The sequence below is a fragment of the Numenius arquata genome, chromosome 7, assembly GCF_964106895.1.
Source record: "Numenius arquata chromosome 7, bNumArq3.hap1.1, whole genome shotgun sequence".
Classification (NCBI taxonomy): domain Eukaryota; kingdom Metazoa; phylum Chordata; class Aves; order Charadriiformes; family Scolopacidae; genus Numenius; species Numenius arquata.
The window spans coordinates 59376191-59399554 of NC_133582.1; the positions used below are offsets into that span (position 1 = coordinate 59376191).

A 23364-nucleotide genomic window follows, 5' to 3' on the forward strand; every position below is an offset into this window, starting at 1 on the left:
TCCATTGTATTTAATAACTCCAAAAAGGATGCCTTTTCCCTTAGTCAGTCAATAAACTCGATTTTTTCCCCTGGTGCGTAGCTCCAGCTAAAAAGCCAATATTGTTACTCGTAATTTTTCAAAGGAATGTGTAAGTTTTATATATGTTTTATTTGAACTATTCAAGTCAATAAAGCTATTGCCACAGATTTCCTGACAATCTTAAAACTTTTTTAAGCCCTTAAATTCTCAGTCTTATTTTTCATAAATTATGAAGCATTATTTATATTAGGTTAAATATTCTTAAGTCCCTCTACATAGTATGCAAAATGATGTGCAGGTGACTAACTTAACCCCAAATTTACCAGTGAAATTGCTGTAATTCTGTAAACTCGGAGAATGTTTTGATTTAAAGCAGTATTCTCTCCAGTTCAACGAAGCAAAGACAGAAGGCGTTTCCATCCTTCCTAAAGTCAATACAGCATCATGTAGCAGAAGTGAATAAAATGTATTTCCAAAAGTGCTTTAACTGAGGGTGTAAGTTCTGCATCAGGATGCTATAAATTTGTTAAGATCATGGCTTTCTATGTATCCCTTATCAACCTATAATCTCCTGATTGTTGCCTGTTTTTCAACAGCTGAGGAACAGTAATCCACACTTGCTTATCTCTCTTAATCACAGCCTCACGGTGCTAGAGCTCCCTGAGCCTTTAATTCCCTCTTAGAGGCGTAACAGAGTGGAAAGTAAACAAAGACGAATTTGCAACCTTCAACATTGCTAATTTGCTCTGATGTCAGAATATTTAAACAGGCAAGGACTTGGGAATTATTTGATCACGGCTGATTTTAATCTAATGCATGTGAAAAGGCTGAGGCTGGGAAGGTTGTGCAAAATGACAGGCGTCCCAGGAGAGGTTGACTGAAGGTTTCTTCTTTAAACAACAATAGCTCCATCGTTTTCAAACTCTGGGTCCTGTGTTCCTGCTCTGTGTTTTTGTAGCTGTTTTCATTTTTAATGAAACTTTTTGAATATGGTAGCAGTTTTCTTGAAAATTCTTCATTTGCTTCCCAGTTTATAGGTGTCCGAAACCCGATCTTTAGGCTTCTTATTGCCTCTGTTTATTGGTGGGAGAGAGAGAGATCCCTATTTAAAAAGCTTTGTCTCTCTCCACGTTTTCGTATCATCATGACAGCCTAATGTATCCTGAATACTTTCATATGTAAAACTCAGTGTGTGTTTTAAAGATGATTGATAACTTGATCCTCAAATTATTTTAAATTACACAGTTGACATTTATGCATGTGTATATGTGTACATACTGGCTGGGTAGGAAGGGATGTTATCTTGCATTATATATTACATGCACACTTCATCTAGCACGGGGGTGATGTGCTTACACATACATACACATTATCATATACATATATTTGTGTGTCCTCACGGCAGATAACTATATGTTATTACCTGAAAGAGATTTGATAAATACACGAGGCAAGTTAGTGAGGTTTCTTTTTTTTTTCATTTTTTTTTTCTTCGTTTTCTCCCATTTTCCTTCATCAGGTCTTAATTGTCAAATTAATGCATGTGTAATCACTTATTTTTTGTTGCTTACAAAATGGTTAATGCAACATACATATTGTTATCGGGACAAATATCTGATGCTCTCTTAATTAATATATGTCATTCTGGTTTTATCTGTTCTGGCTGTATGACTTGTGTTTCTGAAGCACATCTGATGATGATTTCTTCTTTTCTTCTTGGCCCGTATCATTTGGGATATTCCAGGGAGAGCCGTGTCTGGGAAGCCAGCCTTTTGCAGTCACTCTCTGCGTCGAGATTACAGCGCCTGGGCTATTTGTGTGTCTGCTCATCCCTGTTTCTCTCTGTCTCTCGCTCTCTCCAGCTGGTGTAAATGACTGCTGCTGCCTCCCGGAGCAAGATAACCTGCTCAGTCAGCTGGAGCCCCCTGCGGACAGCTGTCTCCCTTTTAGCTGATGGAAACCTGCTACTAACCGCTGAATGGAAGAGTGTGGAGCAGCAACCATACTAGCAGCAGCCGCTGCCGCCGCTGCAGCAGCAAGAGCGAGCAAGGACTCTATTGTTCCCTGGTGTTAAACAGTTTTTCCTTCTCAACTGCCATGCACAATAGCGGGAGAGAGGCTTCCAGCCCCCTTCTCCCCGCGAAGACGTTCTGAAGAGGTGGAATACCGTTTGGAGAAGGTTTGGTGGTGGTGCGGCGGGTTTTGGAGGGCGGCAGCGGGCTGCTCGGAGGCATGGGGTTGAGCGAGGGGAGCGCTGCTTTCTGCCGTGGTCCAGGGGTTTCCGCCGTGCCAGCCCGGCGCGTGGGAGTGCTGCTGCTGCTGCTGCTGCTGGGAATCTGGGACGCTCGTGCACAAAGTGAATTTCAAACTTCATCGGTGTATTTGTGGAAGACGGGTAAGTACGGGAGCGATGTTAACACCACAGCAGCGTATTTATTTTTTCTTGTAAGTCATAACCTTTTTGTGTGCTTTGTGTACGTGGGGAGCGAAAGTTAAATCTCAATTACTAATGTTTACTTGCAGGATTTAAAGGGGAAAAAAAAAAAAATTAGGTCATCTTCCAGGATTCCACCAGCCAGGCAAATATGACAATTAGAAAACCCAAGCATTTGTGACTCTCTGGCACAGTTACTGGAATCTCTTACGTATCTTCTGTCTTCTGAGGTTTTTCATTTTGTTTAGTAGCTCTGTGTTGTAGGTGAATAGCAAAGGTCAGGGCGTTAGTGCCTGTCCACAATGGGGAGGAACATTTGTTACAACTGGAGTCAGCAACATTAACAGCGCTCTAAAAATATTGACTTTTCACAAAGAAAGATGTAATTCAGCACGTCTAATCTTTGTGCTCTGTGCTGACATGTAATATATTCAGCGTGGTAATTGATGGGGAGTTGGGTTTGTTAAATTTAGGTTTGTTGCACGGTATATAGGACACGTGAAAGCTAATGATGGATTAGGTGAAATAATCCAAGTGATGCCAGATCTCATAACCAAAGAGCCAAAGGCAAATAGGCTCTGTGGATTCAGCACCACACTGGAGAGATAATTTCCTCGGCTGTGATACTAATGAGTTACGTGTCTGTTTTAAAGATTGCATAGTCATAACAGTGTTCCAACCTTAACTTTGCATTAAAAATCAGTGGGGAATTTTCCTGTGTCTATTAATATGTTACATTAATTCAGAACTTTATCAGTGATGAATATGTGTGTTTTAGTTGTCTAATATAGTTTTAGCTCCTATGTAAGTAGAGTCTCCTCCAGGAAATCTAAAAATTTCAAGACAGTAAATATTTCACATTGGCTTTAGCAGTTGGCTTTCTTCCTTGTATGTTGCTAGGAATAAAACAATCCGAAAAGTAGTAGATTAGTTTAAAAATTGCTTTTCCATTAAAGGATAACGCAGTAGTAAGGAAGAGTGCAAATTAATCATCTGTCTGAAAAACAACTTTGAGAAGACAGTCTCTTTCCTGGATGGAGGGCCCCAGCCTTCTGCCACAGAAGCAGATCAATTTACAATTACAGTGATATCCTGAATTTTTTAAGAGGCTCCATCTATCCGGCAGCTCAGGGAGGAGATTAAAAGGAAATTCATTTAAAGAAGAAGACAAGCTTTCCAATAACGCTAGAAAGAGAAGTCTGAAGAAGGGAAAATCCTTTGCAACTTTCACTTCTGACTGAAAGATGGGTCGCACAATGACAGTGACCCATTTTTTTTCTTTTGAACCATTGACAGATTCAAAATATAGTTTTCAGTTCCATTACAGATTTGTAAGTGTTCAGCACACGCTTAAAAAAACAAGATAAAGTGCATGCACAGGTTTATGCAAAAGCACAATCATAATATAGCATTTTCATAAAGCATTTTACGTTTACCCTAAGTTGCTAGGCATCCGTAGAAGAAACTCTCTAGCTTTTTATTTTGTCTCCATGTAACAGTTTAATGAATAGAATTTAAAAATGTTAAAATAGTAACATAGGTTGAAAATAATGACAACTGTAGTCAACTAATACTTCCAGACATGCCCTGTCAGATTGCTATGGACTTAACTCCGCTTACTTTGCATATAGTACACGTGCTCTGAACTCACCTCAGTTAAACCAGCTGAAGGAGACTGGGTGGCTTTTGTTGTCTCCCTGTTTTCTCCCTTCCTGGCAAAGGCTGCTCTTGAGGAACTTTTGTTTAGAACAGGTATGATCTAATTAGGTTGCCTGATGAAGAGCTAGCTCTTCCCTTCGGCTTTTATTCTGTGACCTCTGTCGTCTGTTTTGCCTGCAATAAGGAATAGGATAAGCATGTCCACTGTGCAATTTCTAATATAAGAACATCAGCAATTTGATGATAACATGATGGAAAAAAAAGTCAGAGCAGCTCTTCTCAAACAATGACTGGCAAGGTTCAGTGAATAAGGTAGTGCATCTGCATTTGGCTTCTAATTAAGTCTTCACACTCTTTTTCTTAGCTGTTTATTGAGTTTTGCTGTTTTCCCCCTTCTCTTTGTGGGAAGTTCTAGAAAGTGAACTAGGAGAATTGCTGGTCGGTGATCTGAAGGGATGTCTAGTACGGGGTGTGTAAGGTTCAGCTGAAGTATCAGAGGGAATAATAAAACTGAGCAGGGAGTGAGCTCATCCAACTCAGATGGTTTTTTCCTTTTCCTTCTGTGAAGGACACGGGTCAGGGAAACGCGTGGCTAAGACTGTGTCTAGGAAATCAGCTTGATTATATGCCTTTTGGGACCTGTTATATCCGTTTTTTGAGAAGCATGCTATTTTTGTATTGAATTTAGTCTGGCATCAGCTTTTGTAAGTGCTGGGCTTGACTTGCATGTGTCTGGTTTTAATTTCTAAAGATTTTTTGAAATAATGTCTTGATGTATACTATTCCATGTCTTCTATACTGGTTTATTGCATTGTGCTTTCTTAAGGATGCCCTTGATAATAATCTTCAGAAGTTATGAGGTTTGAGTTGAGGCATTCTTTCTCTTATAAAATAACAGGTTTGGTGTCTGTTACAGTTTCCTTATAATTTATTTTTTTTTAGGGGTTGGTGTCTTGTTTTATGGGTTTGTTGTTGTTTTGGGGGGTGGGGGCAGGAGCATTCATCTGGTTCGAATGTCAGCTGTTAACTTCCAACCTATGAAAACCTCTCAGGGGTCATGAATTTTCCTGTCTATTACCATCCCCCTGTCTTCTACCATAAAAATCTGAGGTGTTTGTAATACTCAAGTTAACCATTTTGGGCTTTAATTGTCTTTGTTCACAACATTGTTCAGGCTGAATCAATCTGCTTTGGGCAGGTAGGTTGGACTAAATGATCTCCAGAGGTCCCCTCTAATCTCCACCCTCCTGTGATATGGATGCCATCACCAAGTAATTTCTACTTTTCCAACTGAAAGTGCTTTGAAGTTTTGGTTTTCATAACTTTTTGAATCTCTTGTGAGAATGGGTGTTTGCTGTTGCAGATTTATGCTGCAATTATGATGTCTTTAATGGACCTTCCCTGTTTTGAATGGCATTTAGATGAACATAGTTGATCGTAGTTACTAGTCTTTAAACCAGGTTTCTCGCAAAACGTTTTCATTCCATGCCATGCAGACGTGGTGTGTGTGGTTTTTTTCAGATACAAATACATAGCTCGTTCATTTTGTGTGGTCACTGGGAAAGCCCATCCGGTTTCTTTAATGTAAGCTAAAGCAAAGTCTCCATCTGTGCAGAATACCTGGCTCTTCACAGCAGAGTGATGAAACAGCTAGATTCCCAGAGTTGAGTCATGGTGTCTGCCTGCTTGATGATTTGAGGTAGAGAACAGCAGTTTTTAGCAACTCATAGAACAGAAGTTGTGGTATTAAGGGGTGGTGATTCCACTCATGTGAGGTGAACGTGCGCTGCTGAGCGTTGGACTTCTGGAGTTGAAAGAATTTTTGAATACCTGTTTTGTTCATCATTAATTGCCTTTCTCTAAGTCTACTGATTTCATGTGCAATTAATAGCTGTTTGGTTCAGGTTCTACAGGTTCTACACCGCTACAATGAACTTCTGGGAGTTCCTGAAATGTTGAAAATTTCATTCATATTCTGTCTTAACTATTTGAAGCTTTATTGAATTGTTTCTATATATGCATAAAAATTTTTCATATCTATGTGCTACAATTCAGTAAAATCTGCTTGTGTGTTAACTTTTGTTAAATGATATTGTCCAGTTTCTTTCGTGTTTAAAGTGAAACTTTCATATCCAGGAACATCTCAAAATCTTGTTTATACTATCTACCATAGGCTGAGATTTTGATGTATCTGTCAGTTTTGCAGTGAACGACATGAGGACTGCTGCTTCCTAAATGAAACCTGCCATACAGTTATCACTCTTCCAAAACAAGAAAATGCATATTTTTCTTGGTCTGTCATTTCATGATGCAGGCCATATATGTACCATTCCTATATACAGCTGGCTAAATGTAGGCATTTCTTGCCATATCAGAAGTCTCCTTTCCTTCTTTCTACCCTGTGCTTCGTTTGTTTTTGTTAAATCAACCGACACGGTGATCTGTGATGTGCTGTCAGTGTTGGGTGCGATGCCTGCCTACGGTTACTAATATAATTACTGAAGAGCTGCTCAAAATCGCAAAGGTTCGATCATGCTGTAAAATTGCTTCTTCCGACAGTGTGAAGTAATGCACGTTACACTCTTGAAGTGGAAGAGGGAACATCGGATTCATATCTCTGGAACGTAAACCAAAAAAGTCATAAGAAACAATCTGGGAGGCGGTGCCTTTAAAATAATTATCTGTTTTAAAGACTATTGATCAGATCATATAGATTGGTATAGCTCTGCTGAATTCTTTGAGCTGTCTGCAATTGAGTGATACCAAGACTTGCTCTTCTGTATAACACTTGCAGCTGGATGTTCCCCCCCTTCTTTTTAATAAATGGCTAAGTTGGAATAGACTTTTTGTAGGTAACTGTGCCTTTTTAAAATTAAAGGGAAAAATTTTTTGTTTCCTGAAGAGAACGCTTAAATATCTGTATTTTTCTGCTTATGTTGTGTCTCAGTGTGTGAGAATTGGTCCTTGGAGAATAACTTGCTCAATGTTTGAGGCAGTGGAGAATCAAAGGAAAGGCAATAACGTGGGTGTAGGAAACGTACGGAAAATCACTTGTGCTCCTGGGGCTGTGGAGGTCCAGTGTGAAATTGGTGTGCCAGGTGCTTTCCAGTGGCACCAGAGGGATGTTGCAAGCTCTGCAGCCCGAGTTCTCCTTAACCTCTTTCTGACCTTCTTCAGGCAGCTTTGATTCTTCTCTCCTTGATTCTTCCTTGTTCCATCCTCTTGGGAAGAGGACTGCACAAGGGCCTCCTACTTCACCCAAAGAACTTAGGAACAAATCTTTCCGTGGCTTCAAGGTATTACTGTGGGACCTTTTAACCACGTCATGCTTGTTCGCTACTTGATAAGAACTTGGGTCTCAAAACCCCTCTGGTTTTGAACCTCTTGGTTTCCCACTTACCCACGAAGTGGAGCAAACACAACCTCTGTACCATCGTGCATCCTTGTCAAGTTTTACAGTTTTACACATTCCAAGGTCCGACTCTATTTTAAAAAGAGTTTGGTGCCACAAGTGGAATTGGAGAGAGGAGGGTTTCCAACACTTTGTCTGAAATTCCTCATCTAAAACCTTTGGTATCTAACAAACATAGAAACACTGAATAAAATGTCCTTGTTTTATTTTCCCTACGTATGTCCCTAGGACTGTCCTCATTTTCACAGGACTGAGTGTTCCTATCTCGTGCTAATGCCTGAGGGGGGCAGAAGTCCTTCCTAGGACCAGCAGTCCATCAGGCTTTTCAAAATATGCCAAATACACACTGACAGGAATGATCACAAGGGAAGAGGGACAGAGAAAAATTACCTAACCAGCCCTCTGATGAAAGCACTTACCTTTTAAAGGTTGCGTCAGCTTGTTTGTCGAAGCTGTTCCATCCTATAGCAGAAAATTCCCCATTTGTTTTAGTACCTGTTTTTCTTTTTCCAAAACCAAAGTAAAGAATTTTTGCAGTAATCACAACTTGAGACTAGAGACAGATAAACCTATGTCAGTAAATAGAAAACTCCTGATTGTAAAGAGATTATGAAGAAATGATCTGAAGAAGCGGATTAGATGTGAAGACCAAGGGGAAAATGCTAAATGAGAAAAGATGTTTTAACTTGAGGCCTGACTGACAGGAAGGGAATTCACATGGGATGATGAAAGAGGGCAATGAGGACCTCTTCAAGGGAAAATCTACCTACGCATCCTTGAGGAGGGAGAGGTCAAAATTTTTAAACTGTCAATGTAAAAGGTGTTTTTCAGGATTCATCTTTTTTATTCTCAGGTCATGAGTTACAGAATAAGATAAAAGTAATATTAGTAAAAGCTGCATTTCATCAGCTTTTCAAAGGAAAAAAAACCTATTCAAGCAAAATGTGATAAAGATGCTTTACAGTTACCTCATTGATTTAAAATATAAATGATCCTCCAAGACTGAAGGCGGTTAAGTGTTGGTTACATATGCCTTGTATAAATTCATATTAATTAGAGTTAGAATGTATCACTTCCATTACATTTGCTAATGTGCATCTAAGCAACCACACTGTTGACTGTCTCCTGGTTAAATCTGACTTTTATGTAGTCAAATGGGGCTCGTCTGTCTATGACTCGAATAAGGAAATACTCATTTTCATTTGGCACGTTCATCACTCTTGCTCTTTGCCCTCATTTATAAAATATCCTTTCAGATTCTTTATTAAACAGAAATTGTGCAAGGCAAGTATTAAGCCTTTGATGAATGCAAAAGGTTTTTAGCGCAGCCTGGCAACAAAATGTTTGGCAGAGATGCAGAAAATGGGTGCTTTAAGGAAGTTACTTACAAATGGTTTTTTAGTAATCTGTCCTTATTTAACAAAATCAGAGTAAATATTTACATGTTTGGAGAAGAATGTTGTGCTGCTGAAATTCTTTTCCTTATGCAGTTACTTTGCCATACCCGAAATAGGAAAATAGAAAAAAAGCATGGCTGATAATCCTCTAGTTAACATAAACAAGTCATATACTCTGGGCTAATGGTTGACTTCACTTGTAGGGTAGCATTTTGAAGCTGTCAGAAGAGTGGAAAGTGGTAGTTGATCATGTTGTATGGGTAGCTGAGAACATCTGGATTGTTTTTAGCAAGTGCCCTGGAGTGCTTATGCTAACTGGATCAGCTGAATCCCTCAGTTTATAGGCATGCTGGAATAAGAGAATACCTCAAAAATTATGGGTTGGCTTTTTTCTGTAGGCTGGCTGTTCCAATGTTGGATTAATTCTGTTTATTAATATCTTACAGACTGGGGTTTTACTTGACAGTTCCCAACTCCACTTGATGTTGATGGTTTTTATCGTGTTCATCCACTCAATTGTTGAGATGTCAGAAGCATGTAGCTTTTAACACAATAACTCCAGATTTAATAGAAAGCCCAATTCCCATAATATAAAGGCTAGTATTCTCAAAGACAAGTATAAATTAAATTGGACATTAAACTACATACTGTAGCCGAGAAAGTAATTTCTGGGGTTTAGGATACTACATCTATTTATTCTGTTTATTGAAGGTCCTTTGCTGCATTCACAACTTCATACATGTTTTTTCTTTATTTCTTTTCTTGTATTCCTCTATGATTTGTTTTCTGTCCACCAACAAGGCCTCTCCATGGGAGACCCTTTTCTGGATATATGTCAAGTCAAAATCTCTGTTTCTTTTTATTGGACTAGTGAAGCTGAAAAATGTGGTGCGTTCCTTAGATGGGTAAAGATCTGCTTGAATTCAGACTGATAGAAGTTGAAGAGCCTCGAAGGAGAAAATAGGCAGAGCCTACAGCTGGAGACAACAGTAGCATTAACTTGGGATTTTGTTTATGGACTTCTTCTTTCTTTTTATGTCTATTTCTGTCTAGTGAGTAAAAATATATGGAATTTCTAAAATAATGGAAGAATTAGATGAGTGAAACATATCTAGAAACTCTAAAAAATCACATTATTTGGTAAAAGTTTTCTGAAATGATCAAAATTAAAATAACTTTATTGTGTTGGATATTAAATCTCAGTCAAGCAAAAGTTAATGTAAGCAGTTTTGCTACCACTAACACAAATCAATCTCCTCTTGAAATCCCATTATTTACCACTTTCATATGAATGCTGTACATGGTTAAACCTATCAGTGTCTGGGATTTCACGCAAAATCTAAGCCATTTATTGTAGCAATCAGCATGTTCTCAGCATTAATTAGCACTGTACATTTTGGTGCAGCTGACATTTCTGGAAGTTGTCAGTAAACCGCAGTGGCTGTTCTTTTTGAAGTCACTTTCTGTATTTTGTGAGTAGTGCCAAGATTGATTTCGTGTCTTTATGTCTGTGGAATAGAGAAGGAAAATCTTGGGTGTCTGCATGGATTTGGGGAAGGATTTGGATTTGGCATTAGATGGAGCCCTTATTGACTGGCCCAAGCTGAAGTTTCTTAGAATCATGGAATGGTTTGGGTTGGAAGGGACCTTAAAGATCATCCAGTTCCAACCCCTCTGCCCTGGGCAGGGACACCTCCCACCAGACCAGGTGGCTCAAAGCCCCATCCAGGCTGGTCTTGAACCCCTCCAGGGCTGGGGCATCGACAACTTTTCTGGGCTTCTTGTGTGATCCCTAGTGAACAGCCTTCCTGGAAACACAGCAGGCTTTCAAATGCCCAAATACTGGTAAGAGTTTTCCCTAGGTATTTTGAAAGAGAGAGTGGGATAGAAATAATAAGTGACTGTTTTGTGTAGACTGTTTATATTGCATAAAGTGAGTTTGAGGATATTAATTGGAAATGGTTCCTGATGTAATGAGACATACTTAAACGTTTTAAAGATTGATGACATCTGCTAACCCAATGAGAAAATTCTTAATGAGATACATTATTACTATCTACCTCCTGTATTATGCAAAATGAAATGTTTATATTAGTGAACAATAATATAACTCTCCTTATGTGTGCTGGGGAATAGCTATTTTACCACTAAGCCATTAGAGAAATAAAGACTAGAACAGAGAAAGATTGTTTTATAATGACTTGTGTTTGTACAGTGCCTAGCACAATTGAATTCTCTTCAATTGCTGGTGTTCCTATGTACCACAGCTTTATACAAAATGACATAAGACTTGTTAAAGATGCTGTTTACAAAGATACGAAGATAAATTATTAACACACTAAAAAAACATTCAAATAATTTCAAGTGCCAAAAATAGTTCAAATAGCTGATATCAAGATGCCATAGTAAAGGATAAAACTATTTTCATAGGAAAACAGTGTTATGAAAAACCTTGGAAGCAGGATTGTCTGTGTAGTAGTTCCAAAATGAATTGTTGAAAACCTCTTCAGTAGTAAGAGGAATGTTTTTAAACGTTACTTAGCATTTCCACATTCACAGATTTGGCGGTCATCTCTTCTTCTGTTTGCACGTAGCAAAACTCTTGCTTTGAATTTCACAGAATGGTTTGGGTTGGAAGGGACCTTAAAGATCATCGAGTTCCAACCCCCTACCATGGGCAGGGACACCTCCCACCAGACCAGGTTGCTCAAAGCCCCATCCGGCCTGGCCTTGAACCCTTCCAGGGATGGGGCAGCCACAGCTTCCCTGGGCAACCTGGGCCAGGGTCTCACCACCCTCATAGTAAAGAATTTCTTCCTGAGGTCTAATCTAAATCTCCCCTCTTTCAGTTTAAAACTGTTACCTCTCTTCCTATCACTCGACACCCTCATAAAGAGGGAGTCAGGTCTCTGTCTATCTTGCCCGCCATGTAGTAATTTTACACAGCCAATGTCAAAAGACACAAAACCACAGTTTTCTTTCCTAGAACAACCCCAGCTCTCTCACCCTGTCCTCACAGCAGAGGTGCTTCAGCCTCTGATCATCTTCATGGCCCTCCGCTGGACCCATTCCAACAGGTCCATGTCTTTCCTGTGCTGAGGGCTCCAGAGCTGGATGCAGTACTCCAGGTGGGGTCTCACCAGAGCAGAGTAGAGGACTAGAATCACATTCGTGGACCTGCTGGCCCCACTTCTTTTGGTCAAGCCCAGCAATGCTCTATGGATCCAATGGCACTACTTTAAAATACATATAGTGGCAGGTTACCTAGGTCTTCAGTGTCTGACTAAAACAGTAGCATGGCTTGAATTTTTGGTCACATCTAATAACAGAAGTGTATTTTTTTATATATACCACTAACCTGTTTTAAGAAATTCCAGCTTAGCTGCTGCTGCTGAGCTTGCGGTTTTTAAGAGGCATACTTTGAAGGCTGTCATTGAAACCACTTTTTTTTATTTATTTTTTTGAAACCCTAAATAAAATTCACAGTCAGCATTGCTTTTTAGACAGCGTCACTGGAAAGACCAGCTCATTCCTGTAAGATGTGCTTGGTGCCATGCAGAAGACAGTGAAAGGAAGAGAAGGGAGAGTGATAAAGCGACTGAGCATGCAAGGAAGATTTGTAGTCTTTAACTTGACGTGGATGAATGACTTGTGGCTCTCCATATTTCAACTTGATATATGAATGTCAACACCTTGGGAATAGTTTGGGTACCTGAACCATAAAGCTAGGAAATTCAGGGTATTTTTCTATACTGTAATTCCATGTCTTTGTAGAGAAACACAGGAGAAGTCTATGGACTGTTCTGCACCTGAAGCTCTGCAAAGTGCATACCATGACAGATTTGTATAGGTGATTTACATATTTACTAGTGATAAACATTTCATTTTCCCCTTCTGTGTTTAATAGGCTTTAAAAGCTTTATGGAATAAATCAAGATGATGAGTATATGTACTGATTATAATCGAGTCTTGGTTCTTTTGTCATAGTACAGATTTAAGCCATTTTATCAGAGGTACTACCAATTACATGTGGTGGAAGTTACTCTAAATTTATGATTTTGTTATATGGATATTGGACAACTTGGGTTTTGAGATACCATCATTTTTGTCTTTTTCTTATCCTAGGTCTGTAAGAAGTTCATTTTATTGCTCTGAGGATGTCATGTAGTAAATGCCTTCCCTTGAAAATACTGAAGTTGCTAGGTTACAGTTCATAGTTTCTCCTGAACAGTGTACTGCTTAGTTTCTCTCTTAAGACAAAATAGTCCTTAAGGATCAGGGTCCAAAGACAAAAGCTAAAATTGAGTAGTAAAGATTTTACCTTTTGGATGTAGAAGTAGGGTTTCCAAAATAGGTATGGTTTTTTGAAGCCTCACCTGTAAGGGGACATTGCTGACTAGAAATAAAGTCACAATTCAGTGACTATAATAATTCAGTGAACTATAAATTCCTGCCATGCAAACAGAAAATAAAGTCTCCCAAAATGACAAAAACTATTGCTTACGTAATCTCTCCATCACTGTCATTTAAGAAGTAGGTTATAGGTGTGTTCATATCTGAAGAACTCTTGTGTTCATGAGAAATCTTTCATATTATTATTAAACTAGAAACAGGTGAAACAGTGAATCTGTGTCTCGGAGTAAATTACTTATTGTTACTGTTCATATATGGATGCTAGTTTGGGTGTAAGCTGTTTTAAGAAAGACAGTAGATAATTTGCTTCTAAAGTAGCTTAGGTATCTCTTATAAAGGTTGTATATATATCCTCGGAACTAATCACCTTGCTGCTTCAGTAAATTAAAGGCAATCTTCAGTATATGCCCATACCTTTCTAAAGATACTGTTTTCTCAACAAGTAAAACGCTGTTTTCCAGGAAGTTTATTATTATTATGCTATGAATGGAATCCAGTTTGTATATAATCCCCTGAGAGCGATGAGTAGCACTGCTAGAGGGAGGCATTCATTAACAAAACATGGATTTAAGGAGAACTTGAGATGAAGAAAAGGTGCAACTTAATTAAAGATAAAATATTAAAAGGAAGAGCAAAAAAAAAAGAGTTTTCTGTCTTGTGGTGCCTATATTAGTTGCTAATGCAATTCAGCGTTGCAATTTCTTTTCAATTTAAGACAAACATTCATCACCTCTTATGTAAATGTTACCGGAGAGAGTTATTTTGGAAAGGAAAGACAAAATATATTAAGAAGCCATAAAACACAGATGTCCTGCTTTCTGTATAATGAATCAGATAACATATTGCCTGTTAACTTTTTTTTTCATTGAAAATATTCAAAAAGAAGTTATCATTGGCTAAGGCTTACTAAATCCTCAGAATTTTATTGAAGTAGTTTAACCTAGATAGAGAAAACAGTTTAATGAATAGCACATCTGGGGGGAAAAAAACCCCCAACATAAAAATTGGAGTGTAGGAGATCAAAGATAGCATGGCAATTAAAAAAGATTTACTTTTGTGTTGTATCACTTCACCTGTGTCTGGTGCTAACAGACAAGAGAGTTCATCTAATTTGCTGCAGTTGGTTATAAACAAGGAGTCCATTTGAAGTAGTAGTGTTGCTTTTGGTTTTGAATTTTTAAAGTGAAGATGAAGAAGGCTCCCTGAAGATAGAAACTCATTAAGAAAGCAGAGGGCTTTTTGGAGAATACGTTCTGTTCAGGGTGGGTTTTTTGTTCCCCACTTTGTATGTCTCGGAGCACGCTGCAGCTTCTAATGAAAAAATAATGCAGTTCATTAATCCGGAAAAACTTCTGAAAGTAGCTACATTCTCGCAGTATTCTGGGAATTAGTTTGAACATAATTGGTTGGATGTCAATATTAAAAAGCACTCTAATGAAAAAGGAAATGCTCAAACTATGATTGTTTGCTGCTTCTGATGAAAAATTTAATGAGGCTGAATAATTACCCTTTCTCTGTTCTTTCTTCCCAATCTGCCATGTCTTTCCCAAGCTCTGCTTTACATTTATTGTAAATATTTTAAGTAGTAGGATTTCTATCACTAATTGAAGGACTACACTATTGTCTGCACGTCGCACTGTTTTATAGCTAGTTTGCCTTTTTCTGTAATCCTTTTTTCCCCTTCATGACTAGATTACTCAAGAAGAGTATTTGTCAGTTGTCGTGCCCCTCAGCTATCCCTTAGCTGAGCTGCGCTTAGTGAACTCTAATCTTTCTTGATAAATCAACCTATTAGCGTTGCACGGAGCAGCACAGTATCTACCATTTACATAGCGGTTACTCTAGTTGGTTTAATGTGACTTTTATCTTCCAGCTTCAGGTTGAGAATTACTTCCTTCTGAGAGGTGATCACTGCCCAAATGCGAATTCTTTCCAGGTACTGAGTTGACTGTTAATTGCTTATTAAATAAAGTTATGAAGCACGTGGAAGTTGGGATTTTTCATGGGTAACTCATTCTAAGAAAAAAAAACCAACCACCAAGCCAAAACAACATACACGCACACAACCCCAACCAAACAGAAAAGCCACAAAAAGACATTATTCAAATGGGGGGCCTTTTCTTCTGATAACTAGAGTCGCTACAGAGTGATATAGCATCAGTGTGATACGAGGCACAATACAGATAGATGAGAAATGAAACATTCAGACTAGTTCTTTAAAACACAGTAAGTTTTTGTATGTACAGAGGTTTTCATGAGTTTTCAAATCTATCGTCTGTAATTTTTTTATTTTTGCTTTTTTTTTGGTAGAAATGATAGGTTTCTGGTCTCCATCCCAGTTTCTCATATGACTTCTGTTAGCTCTTCTGTATCCTACCCCTTTTCTGTCTCAGTGGTCTAATGGGGGCTGTATGAGATGTTTGTCCCCATGATCCCGGTCTGTATTAGTCACCTGGTCAATAACTGCTCGGTATTCTGGAGGAGAAACGTTGCTCTTGCTGCCGTAGGCCCCTACCTGCAATAAGAAATAGTGATTCACCTTTTTGTGATGTTGTATTAGTGCACTTCCAAAGAGAAAAATGAGAGACGCAAAGACAGTCTTATTTTATCTCATGCTGCCAATATCTAAGATTTTTTTTAATCAAAGATTAATTGTAATTAGAAGACAAAGCCCGAAACATTTTTTGTTTTATTGTTAATGATATTCTACATCTGTGAGTTATGAAACCTGAATATCAGTCGCACCATGATGGCGATGCAAAACTTGATTTTATTATTCAGCCGCACTCCCTATAAACATTAGGTTCTTCAGAAGACATTTGCTGCTGTTTCTTTAGAGCCCGCAGCTCCGAAGGTGACCTGGAATTTGCCAGATTAGGAAATAGATAAAGCCGTCAGTCGTTTGCTGTGCTCTGCTTCCCAGGCTAAGAGCCACCTCGTCACATATAGCGCTCGTGATATCATCGAGTATGTGCCATTAAGAGATGACACCTTTTTCCTCGCTTCATAAGAAGTTGAGAAACTTTCAGTGTAAGCTTAGTAAGTAAAATATGACACATACCTACACGATCTCTTAACAGGAATTTTTGCGTTTTTCCTAATCCCATTTTGTTTAATAATTCTGTGAGTTTTTGTCATGGTCAAGAGAGAGTCCAATCTGAGTCTTTTTAGCAGGACATTTAGTGCAAATGTATTCTCTCACTATACAGATTGTAATAACAGGGTATTTCTGTGGGATTTTTCCATTGCGAAAACAGAATTTCTGGGTCCAACCTTATATGCTTTAGCTCCTGTGATTTTAATGTCATGACTCAAGGTAACATTTCAACAAGTGTTCAACATCCATTCTGGAACATAGGAATTGGGAGATGGAAAAGCCAGCAGTGCTTTGGCTCAGCATAATTTTTAGGTGCTTACAGAGAAGATATTTAAGTACTATTTTTTATTTTAACTAGAAAACAAAGGTTTGAGATTAAAAATATATAAATGACATTCTCTGTTTATTGGATAAAAGGGGGGAAATATTCTCCCTGAGAAGTTCCTAGATGTTTCTTTTTGCCGTTTTAAATTACTTTTTATGCTAAAAAAATTAATCTTTCTTTTTTAATATGTATTTTAAATGTACATCTTTAATATGTATTCAAACAAAATGCCCAGCACTGATTTTGTTGTGTCTAACTAGCCATGTTAAAACTGACTTTCAAAAAAACCCACAAAGGTAAAAAATGTGTGTCTCATTTTCTTTTCGGGAGATTCTTAGCTATTAGGTAGATTAATCTTTATGCTTTAGTTAATTAATAACACCTAATACCTTGAATTAAAAGGAATGGGAAGCAGAAGATGAAATTGAGCTAGGTGGCGCTTTGTTTCCTTCTGTTTTGGAAGAATTTTTAGAATTTTTATCCTTCAGAAATATGGGTGCCTGTTAGAATTGATTCTGAGCATAATGCTAATGTATTTTTACAAGCAGACTTAGAAAACACATGGATACATGACTTTTGGATTAACATAGATTGCTTTGGCATCCTGTGTTCTTTGGGTGACAGTTGGGAAAGCTTTAATGTAGATTTTTGTTAGTTCCTATAGTTACTCTATGTTTGTAGTTGATGGTTCAAGGTCAATATAGAAGTTGTTCTTCTTTATATGTCCAATCCATTTCTGTCTCCTTTGCATCTACCAAGACCACTGTCTTCTGTAGAATTGAAGCAACGTAAATTGCTGCTTACTCATGTAGCTCTTGCCACCTCTGAGACCCTTTATTTTTAAATTTCAATGTAGTATAGACAAAAGTATAGACAAAAAAGAGTTTACTCCTTGTGATAGTAAAGAAGTCTCTGAGAGTTAAACTTTTCAAGTATAATACCTGTCACTTTGAAATCTGGTAGATGAGTACCTTTGGCTTGACTGTTGGCAATCATTTTGCATTTAGCCAAGCTGTTCATCGCTATTCCATTCTCAAAGCAGAGAATGTCATGTGTTTAAACGTAACTTGTCTCAAGAAAAGTTTCAAAATGAGAATATATTGTTTTAAAACCTACTTAATGGAAAAGCTTTCAAACTGAAATTTACTTCATGGTAGCCTCTTACGAGAGAAGCAATTCAGCACGATTCCAAGCTTCTGCTTTTATCTGCCTTGATAATTGTGCATCAGTCTGGTAAAGATACAGAAATTGTTCCTAGCAGCATAAAAGCAATGCCCATTTTAATTGTAAAGGTCATGCATGTACAACGCCCTTTGAATTAGTAATCAAGTGATTATTTTTTGATAATTTTGGTTGATCTTTGTTAAATTTTATTTTATTTTTTCCAATTTAGTATCCTTATGTAGCTTTTCAGTACAGTATGGGAAGCCAAACAGTCTTTCTACTGCAGGGATAGAGAGCTGAGCAAAATATGAAATGAATTCTTTCAGCTGATCATCCTTTGAGCTCTAAGATTGCCTGCAGTTTCAATGCCATCTCTCTGCTCGCAGTAGCTAATAAGATATTTTTGTAGTTTGTTTACGAACAAGAATTTGTGTAGGGTGTTTTGGAATGCAGTATTTCTTCTCAGACCAGTGCAATTCAGAGTTTCTCAGTTTGCAAATTGTTACTGATGTGCTTGTAAGAACACATTTCAGCAGCGTGGCCTGGTGCGTCGGTATTTTAGAAGATTCTTAAATACTTTGTGGTGGTTAAATATAAGTAGCCTCTTGAAAATACTTATATCATTATAGTGATGCTATAGAATTACAGTGTAGTTTTCATCGTTGAAAGATCTTTGCCGCCTGTTTCTCAGTGTCAGGATTTCTGGTATCCTGACAGATTATTTTAACTTAGCAGATGGCCTTACACTCAATCTGTAATCAGTAAACTCAAACTGAAGGTTGGAGTTTATCTGTTTCATTCTTAGCTATGGACTAATAGTGGGACAGATGGATTCACCCCGGTCAGTGAAGTCGCAATATAGAGCACTAAATGTTGCTGTGAGATACAGCTAGCACCACCGTCATTTTGGATTGTTATTTTGCTTCGGTTTTAATGCCATTTAAAATCCTCATTTGTAAAAAAGACAAATTTATTCCACTTGTTGCAAAAGCCTTTTACAATTTTCAAGGGAAGCCCAACTAATTTCTAGTTAACCTTATGTAAGAAAAGGTGAGCACCTGAGAACAAATAAGGAAACACAAATCTTCTTTAAATGTGTTAAGTATGGATATTCTTTCATGTGGGTTTTTAATTTAGTTACCTAGTATTATGTGTAGTATTTTTGTTCCTTCTAGATAACTATTTGTATGAACATTTGAAACAAACTGTCTAAAAATACATTCCTGAAAAATATTGTCAGTGTCACAAAATTATCTTTTTAAAAAATAATTTATTTATTTATCTATGCTAAGTTCTTAACTGCAAAAGAGATTTTTTGGGTTTTGGCTTTTGTTTTTTTTTGTTTTTAGAAGTATATATGTTAAAGCTGTCAATACAATGGCTGGTTGTAAGTGAAACCCGCAGTACTATTAATACTGCCGTATCAGTATGTTGTTTTCATACAGTATGTTCTCTTCGTGTCAGAGTAAGAGTGCTCTGCCATTAATTCAGTGGATTCAGTGACAGGTTGTTAGAACTGCATCTTAGAATATAAAGATAAAACCATGATCTCTATAAATACATATCTCTGTCAATCAAAGCTTCTTTTAAAGTATAGAGTAACCTTCCTTCCTGCCCCTTTTTAAAAAGTTTGCGGTTTTGTGCTTTGTTAGAAACAGTTTCCAGGTAATAGAGAAAAACTAACAGTTTGCTGATTAAACCTGGATTTTTCTGAGTGTTTTCTTTTTAATACCATCAGCATGATTCTGAGTGTAAAATGGAAGGGAAAAAGAGTCAGTTGTCATTTTTTGTATGTCCTGAAGTAATCCATCTTTATGCAAAACTTCTGTTGCTGTTTGATCTCCGGAGGAAAGTGATGGCTGCAACTTTAAATGGTACTGTATTGACTCGTTCCTGGTGTTTAGAAATCATATTTCATATAAAGGAAAAGAAAAATTATTAAGTGATTCTAAAAATCATCTTAAATGTAAAATACAGAGTTTGGATGAGCATTTCTTATTTTGGGCAACCTTCCCTAAGCAAGGATTTGTTAATGGTAAATCATTTTGCTTTGCCCCATCAAATGGTATAGTTAGACCGTAATATATGCTCTGGGCAATCCTGCTTCAGCAGGGCAGTTGGACTAGATGATCTTTATGGTCCCTTCCAACTCTAAAAATTCAGTGAAATTCAGTGAAATAGGTGAGAGGTCACACTAGGAATAAAGCTAAATAATTTAGAGCAAAGTAGACTAATTATTGGACTAATCATTAGTAATGGTGGGATTTCAAGTCCCTTTTTCTTTCCTCTAAGTATGGTATTTTGGATATTGGGTGTTTTGAACTGCATTAGAAAAACACGCCATATGGTATTGCTTGTCATTCCCGATTGGATGTAACGCCAGCTGTTACTCTGCTGATTCCTGAGTAGACAGTATAGATTTCATCTGTAAATGCTCAGGCATTCACTTTCACATTTGTTTTCAGAGTGGATTTTCTGAAAATTACATTATGATTTATTTGAAAGTATGAAAGGGATCTAAGTATGGATATTGTGTACCTGTAATTTCAGTTAGCTGTTTGAATAAAATAAATACACAAAATAAAAACACAGCATGGTGTGGCTTTTTTGTAATGTGTAGACTTTAGTTTTATTTTACAGTGTACGCGTAGAAGTAACTAATTGTGTTTCTTTAAAAAAAGAATAAATAACTCCCTTCATGGAGTCAGTTTACATGTATTGTGTTTCCTTGTAATAGAAATGACTAAAGTGCACAAACATTTCATGCTTGAACTCTTCACACTTATGGGGATTCTTAGAGTTACTGAACTATTGTAATTTCATTAAAATAATGAAATAATGTTTTTCAACAATAAAAACACTTGTTTATGATAAAAGCTAAAAGTCTTTTCTTAACACTTGGGAGTTTGGTAGTAACTGGTTCAAAATATGAAATTGTTTTCTGTATCAGAGTAGTTGTATTTATTTATTTAAAGTTTCCAGTAAATGTCTCTTCTATTGCCTCTTGCTCCTGGTGAAATCAGAGTCAGCAGAACTGACCGGTGACACTGGGAAGAGCAGGGTGTTCCCAGAGTGACCATAAGAGCGCCCAAAATCGTGCGATGCTGCAGAACTTCAAGCTGAAGGCCTTAGGAGTCAGTGTAGTTAAGTCCTCTCATAGATGAGGAATGAACACCTTCCTGTTAGTTTTGTTTTCTCGAGTTGGTGAGATGTTAGATGCAAAGGTTCAAGTCCGGGGTTTATGGAAAGTTAGTACTCTGAAGTTGTAGCGCATTGGGTGGCGTTTATAGTAGTGTGGGAAGGACTATACTGTAGAGCACCGGCTTATTAGTGTCTTTCTGTTCCCTCTCCTTTCCCCCAAAACAGGTGGATGAGAACTTTGTTCCCATCAGGTGTTTCTGCAGTGGCCTTTGCTGTCGCTGCCTTGCAGGGACGCATGAGTTCCTCGAATGCTCTGCGCCTGCCATAGGATGGGAGGGTGGGTGGTTTCTGACATTCAGAGTCGTTCTAGTTGGATGGGTTATTGATGAAATTGCTGTTCAGATCTGATGATAATTTAATACAGTCGGTGATAACTGAACTGAGTGACCTTTGCTGCAATTGATGTTGGCCTTTCTCCCCGTTAAGTGACCGCTCAATTTATCTAACTTATAGGAAATATTGTGATTTCTAAATAAACTGTCTTGGACAAAGATATCTGCCATTCATCCAGAAAAGGTTGAGTGGACACTAGTAATCAGAAAAGGTCAAAGAGCCTGATTTAAGATTTAAACAATCTTGTGCTTTTTTTTCCGAGGTAAAAGTACAGGATGGAACCAAGTGTCTAACTCTGGTATGAGTCTAGTGCAGGTAAACCAGTGGTGTAGAAGACAGTTTAAAGTATCAACCAGACTGTCAGTTTGTAAGTGCTAGACAGAACAAAATAGAAGTTTTCGTCTTGTCTTCAATATTCACAGAACGTGTGTGATTAGTTTAATTTAGTTCCTTACGAGGAAGAGCTGAGGGAGTTGGGTCTTTTTAGTCTGGAGAAGAGAAGACTGAGGGGGGATCTGGTCAACACCTATAAATACTTAAAGGGTGGGTGTCAGGAGGATGGAGACAGTGTTTTTTCAGTGGTGCCCAGTGACAGGACAAGAGGTAATGGCCACAAACTTGAACACAGGAAGTTTCATCTAAGCATGAGGAGGAACTTCTTTCCTGTGAGGGTGGCAGAGCCCTGGAACAGAGAGGTGGTGGAGTCTCCGTCTCTGGAGACATTCAAACCCCACCTGGACACGTTCCAGTGGGACCTGCTCTGAATGGACCTGCTCTGGCAGTGGGTTGGACTAGATGATCTCCAGAGGTCCCTTCCAACCCCACATCATTCTGTGATTCTGTGATTTATCATAAAGTTATGTAGGAGCTTTTGTATACATGCAATTAATATTTCATAGAATGAGACACAAATGTTTCTCTTTAGGTAAAATTGGTAGGTATTGATCAGTTAAAATGTGATATTTAGATGAATTTAGAGGCTATTTTCTTAAATGCTTCTGCTGTTGCAGGACTTACCACATTCAAAGGGCGTTAACTACCTCTTCTATGCTGAATCACAAAATGATCAAAGAAACATAAAGAGCAATCGATCTGCATGCTTTTCTTCATTTATTGATTTAGTCCATGAAGATTATTTTCCATTTGATTATTCTGAATCTTGAAGTGCTTTAGCAGGAGTTGATTAACAGAGAGATTTGCTCTCTCGTGTGTTCAATGTTGACCTAATCGCATTGGTGCATTACTTATGATGTGTGAATGCAGAGTGCACAGGCATTTACTGTTTACTTAGAATATTGTATAGAATTTTGTTTGTTTTTTTACCACATATGATATTCCCCCCCCCCGTTTTTATTTTTTTAATTTCAATCTGACATAATTGGAGATGGTTTTTATTATTTTTTTAAAGATTTAGCTCTGGTCCAAATCCTTACCATAGCTATATGACTTCTGATGGGTTAGCACAGTGATACTAACATTTAAATGGATTCAAACATTGTTTCAGAGCTGTGGAAGGGCCCCAGTCTCTCCTAACATGAGAATATTCACAACTCTCTACCCTAGGCACTTAAGATCATTGACTTGTTCCTTTAAAACTTAGTGTGTTTGAAAAATAACTTGGAGTGTTGAATTACTTCAAATTGTTGAGGTAATCTAATAAGCATCTATTAATTTTTTTTTTTTTTTTACTTAATTAGATAGAGTTCAATATGTGTTTCTCATAGCATTGATGCACTATTGCAGAGAAGGGCTATACTCACATAGTGTCGAGATTTAAGTCTCCTTTGGGTTGTCCTAAATTGACCTGTATGAGATACTCTGGAGGTAGAAATCCAGCCATTTCAGTTTCTCATCCTTATCTTTGTCAATGTTGAGACATTGGACACTCTAGTTTGCGTTTCAGCAGGT

The 23364-nt window shown here is 37.8% G+C and overlaps 1 protein-coding gene across 1 annotated transcript in view; it reads left to right on the plus strand.

Moving 5' to 3' along the window:
* The first annotated feature begins 2253 nt into the window (after positions 1 to 2253).
* Positions 2254 to 23364, plus strand: part of THSD7A (thrombospondin type 1 domain containing 7A) — a 194225-nt gene continuing 173114 nt past the window's right edge. Inside the window, exon 1 of the mRNA XM_074150357.1 lies at positions 2254 to 2416. Within this exon, the coding sequence (XP_074006458.1) occupies positions 2254 to 2416 (163 nt within the window). The remainder of the gene's footprint in view (positions 2417 to 23364) is intronic.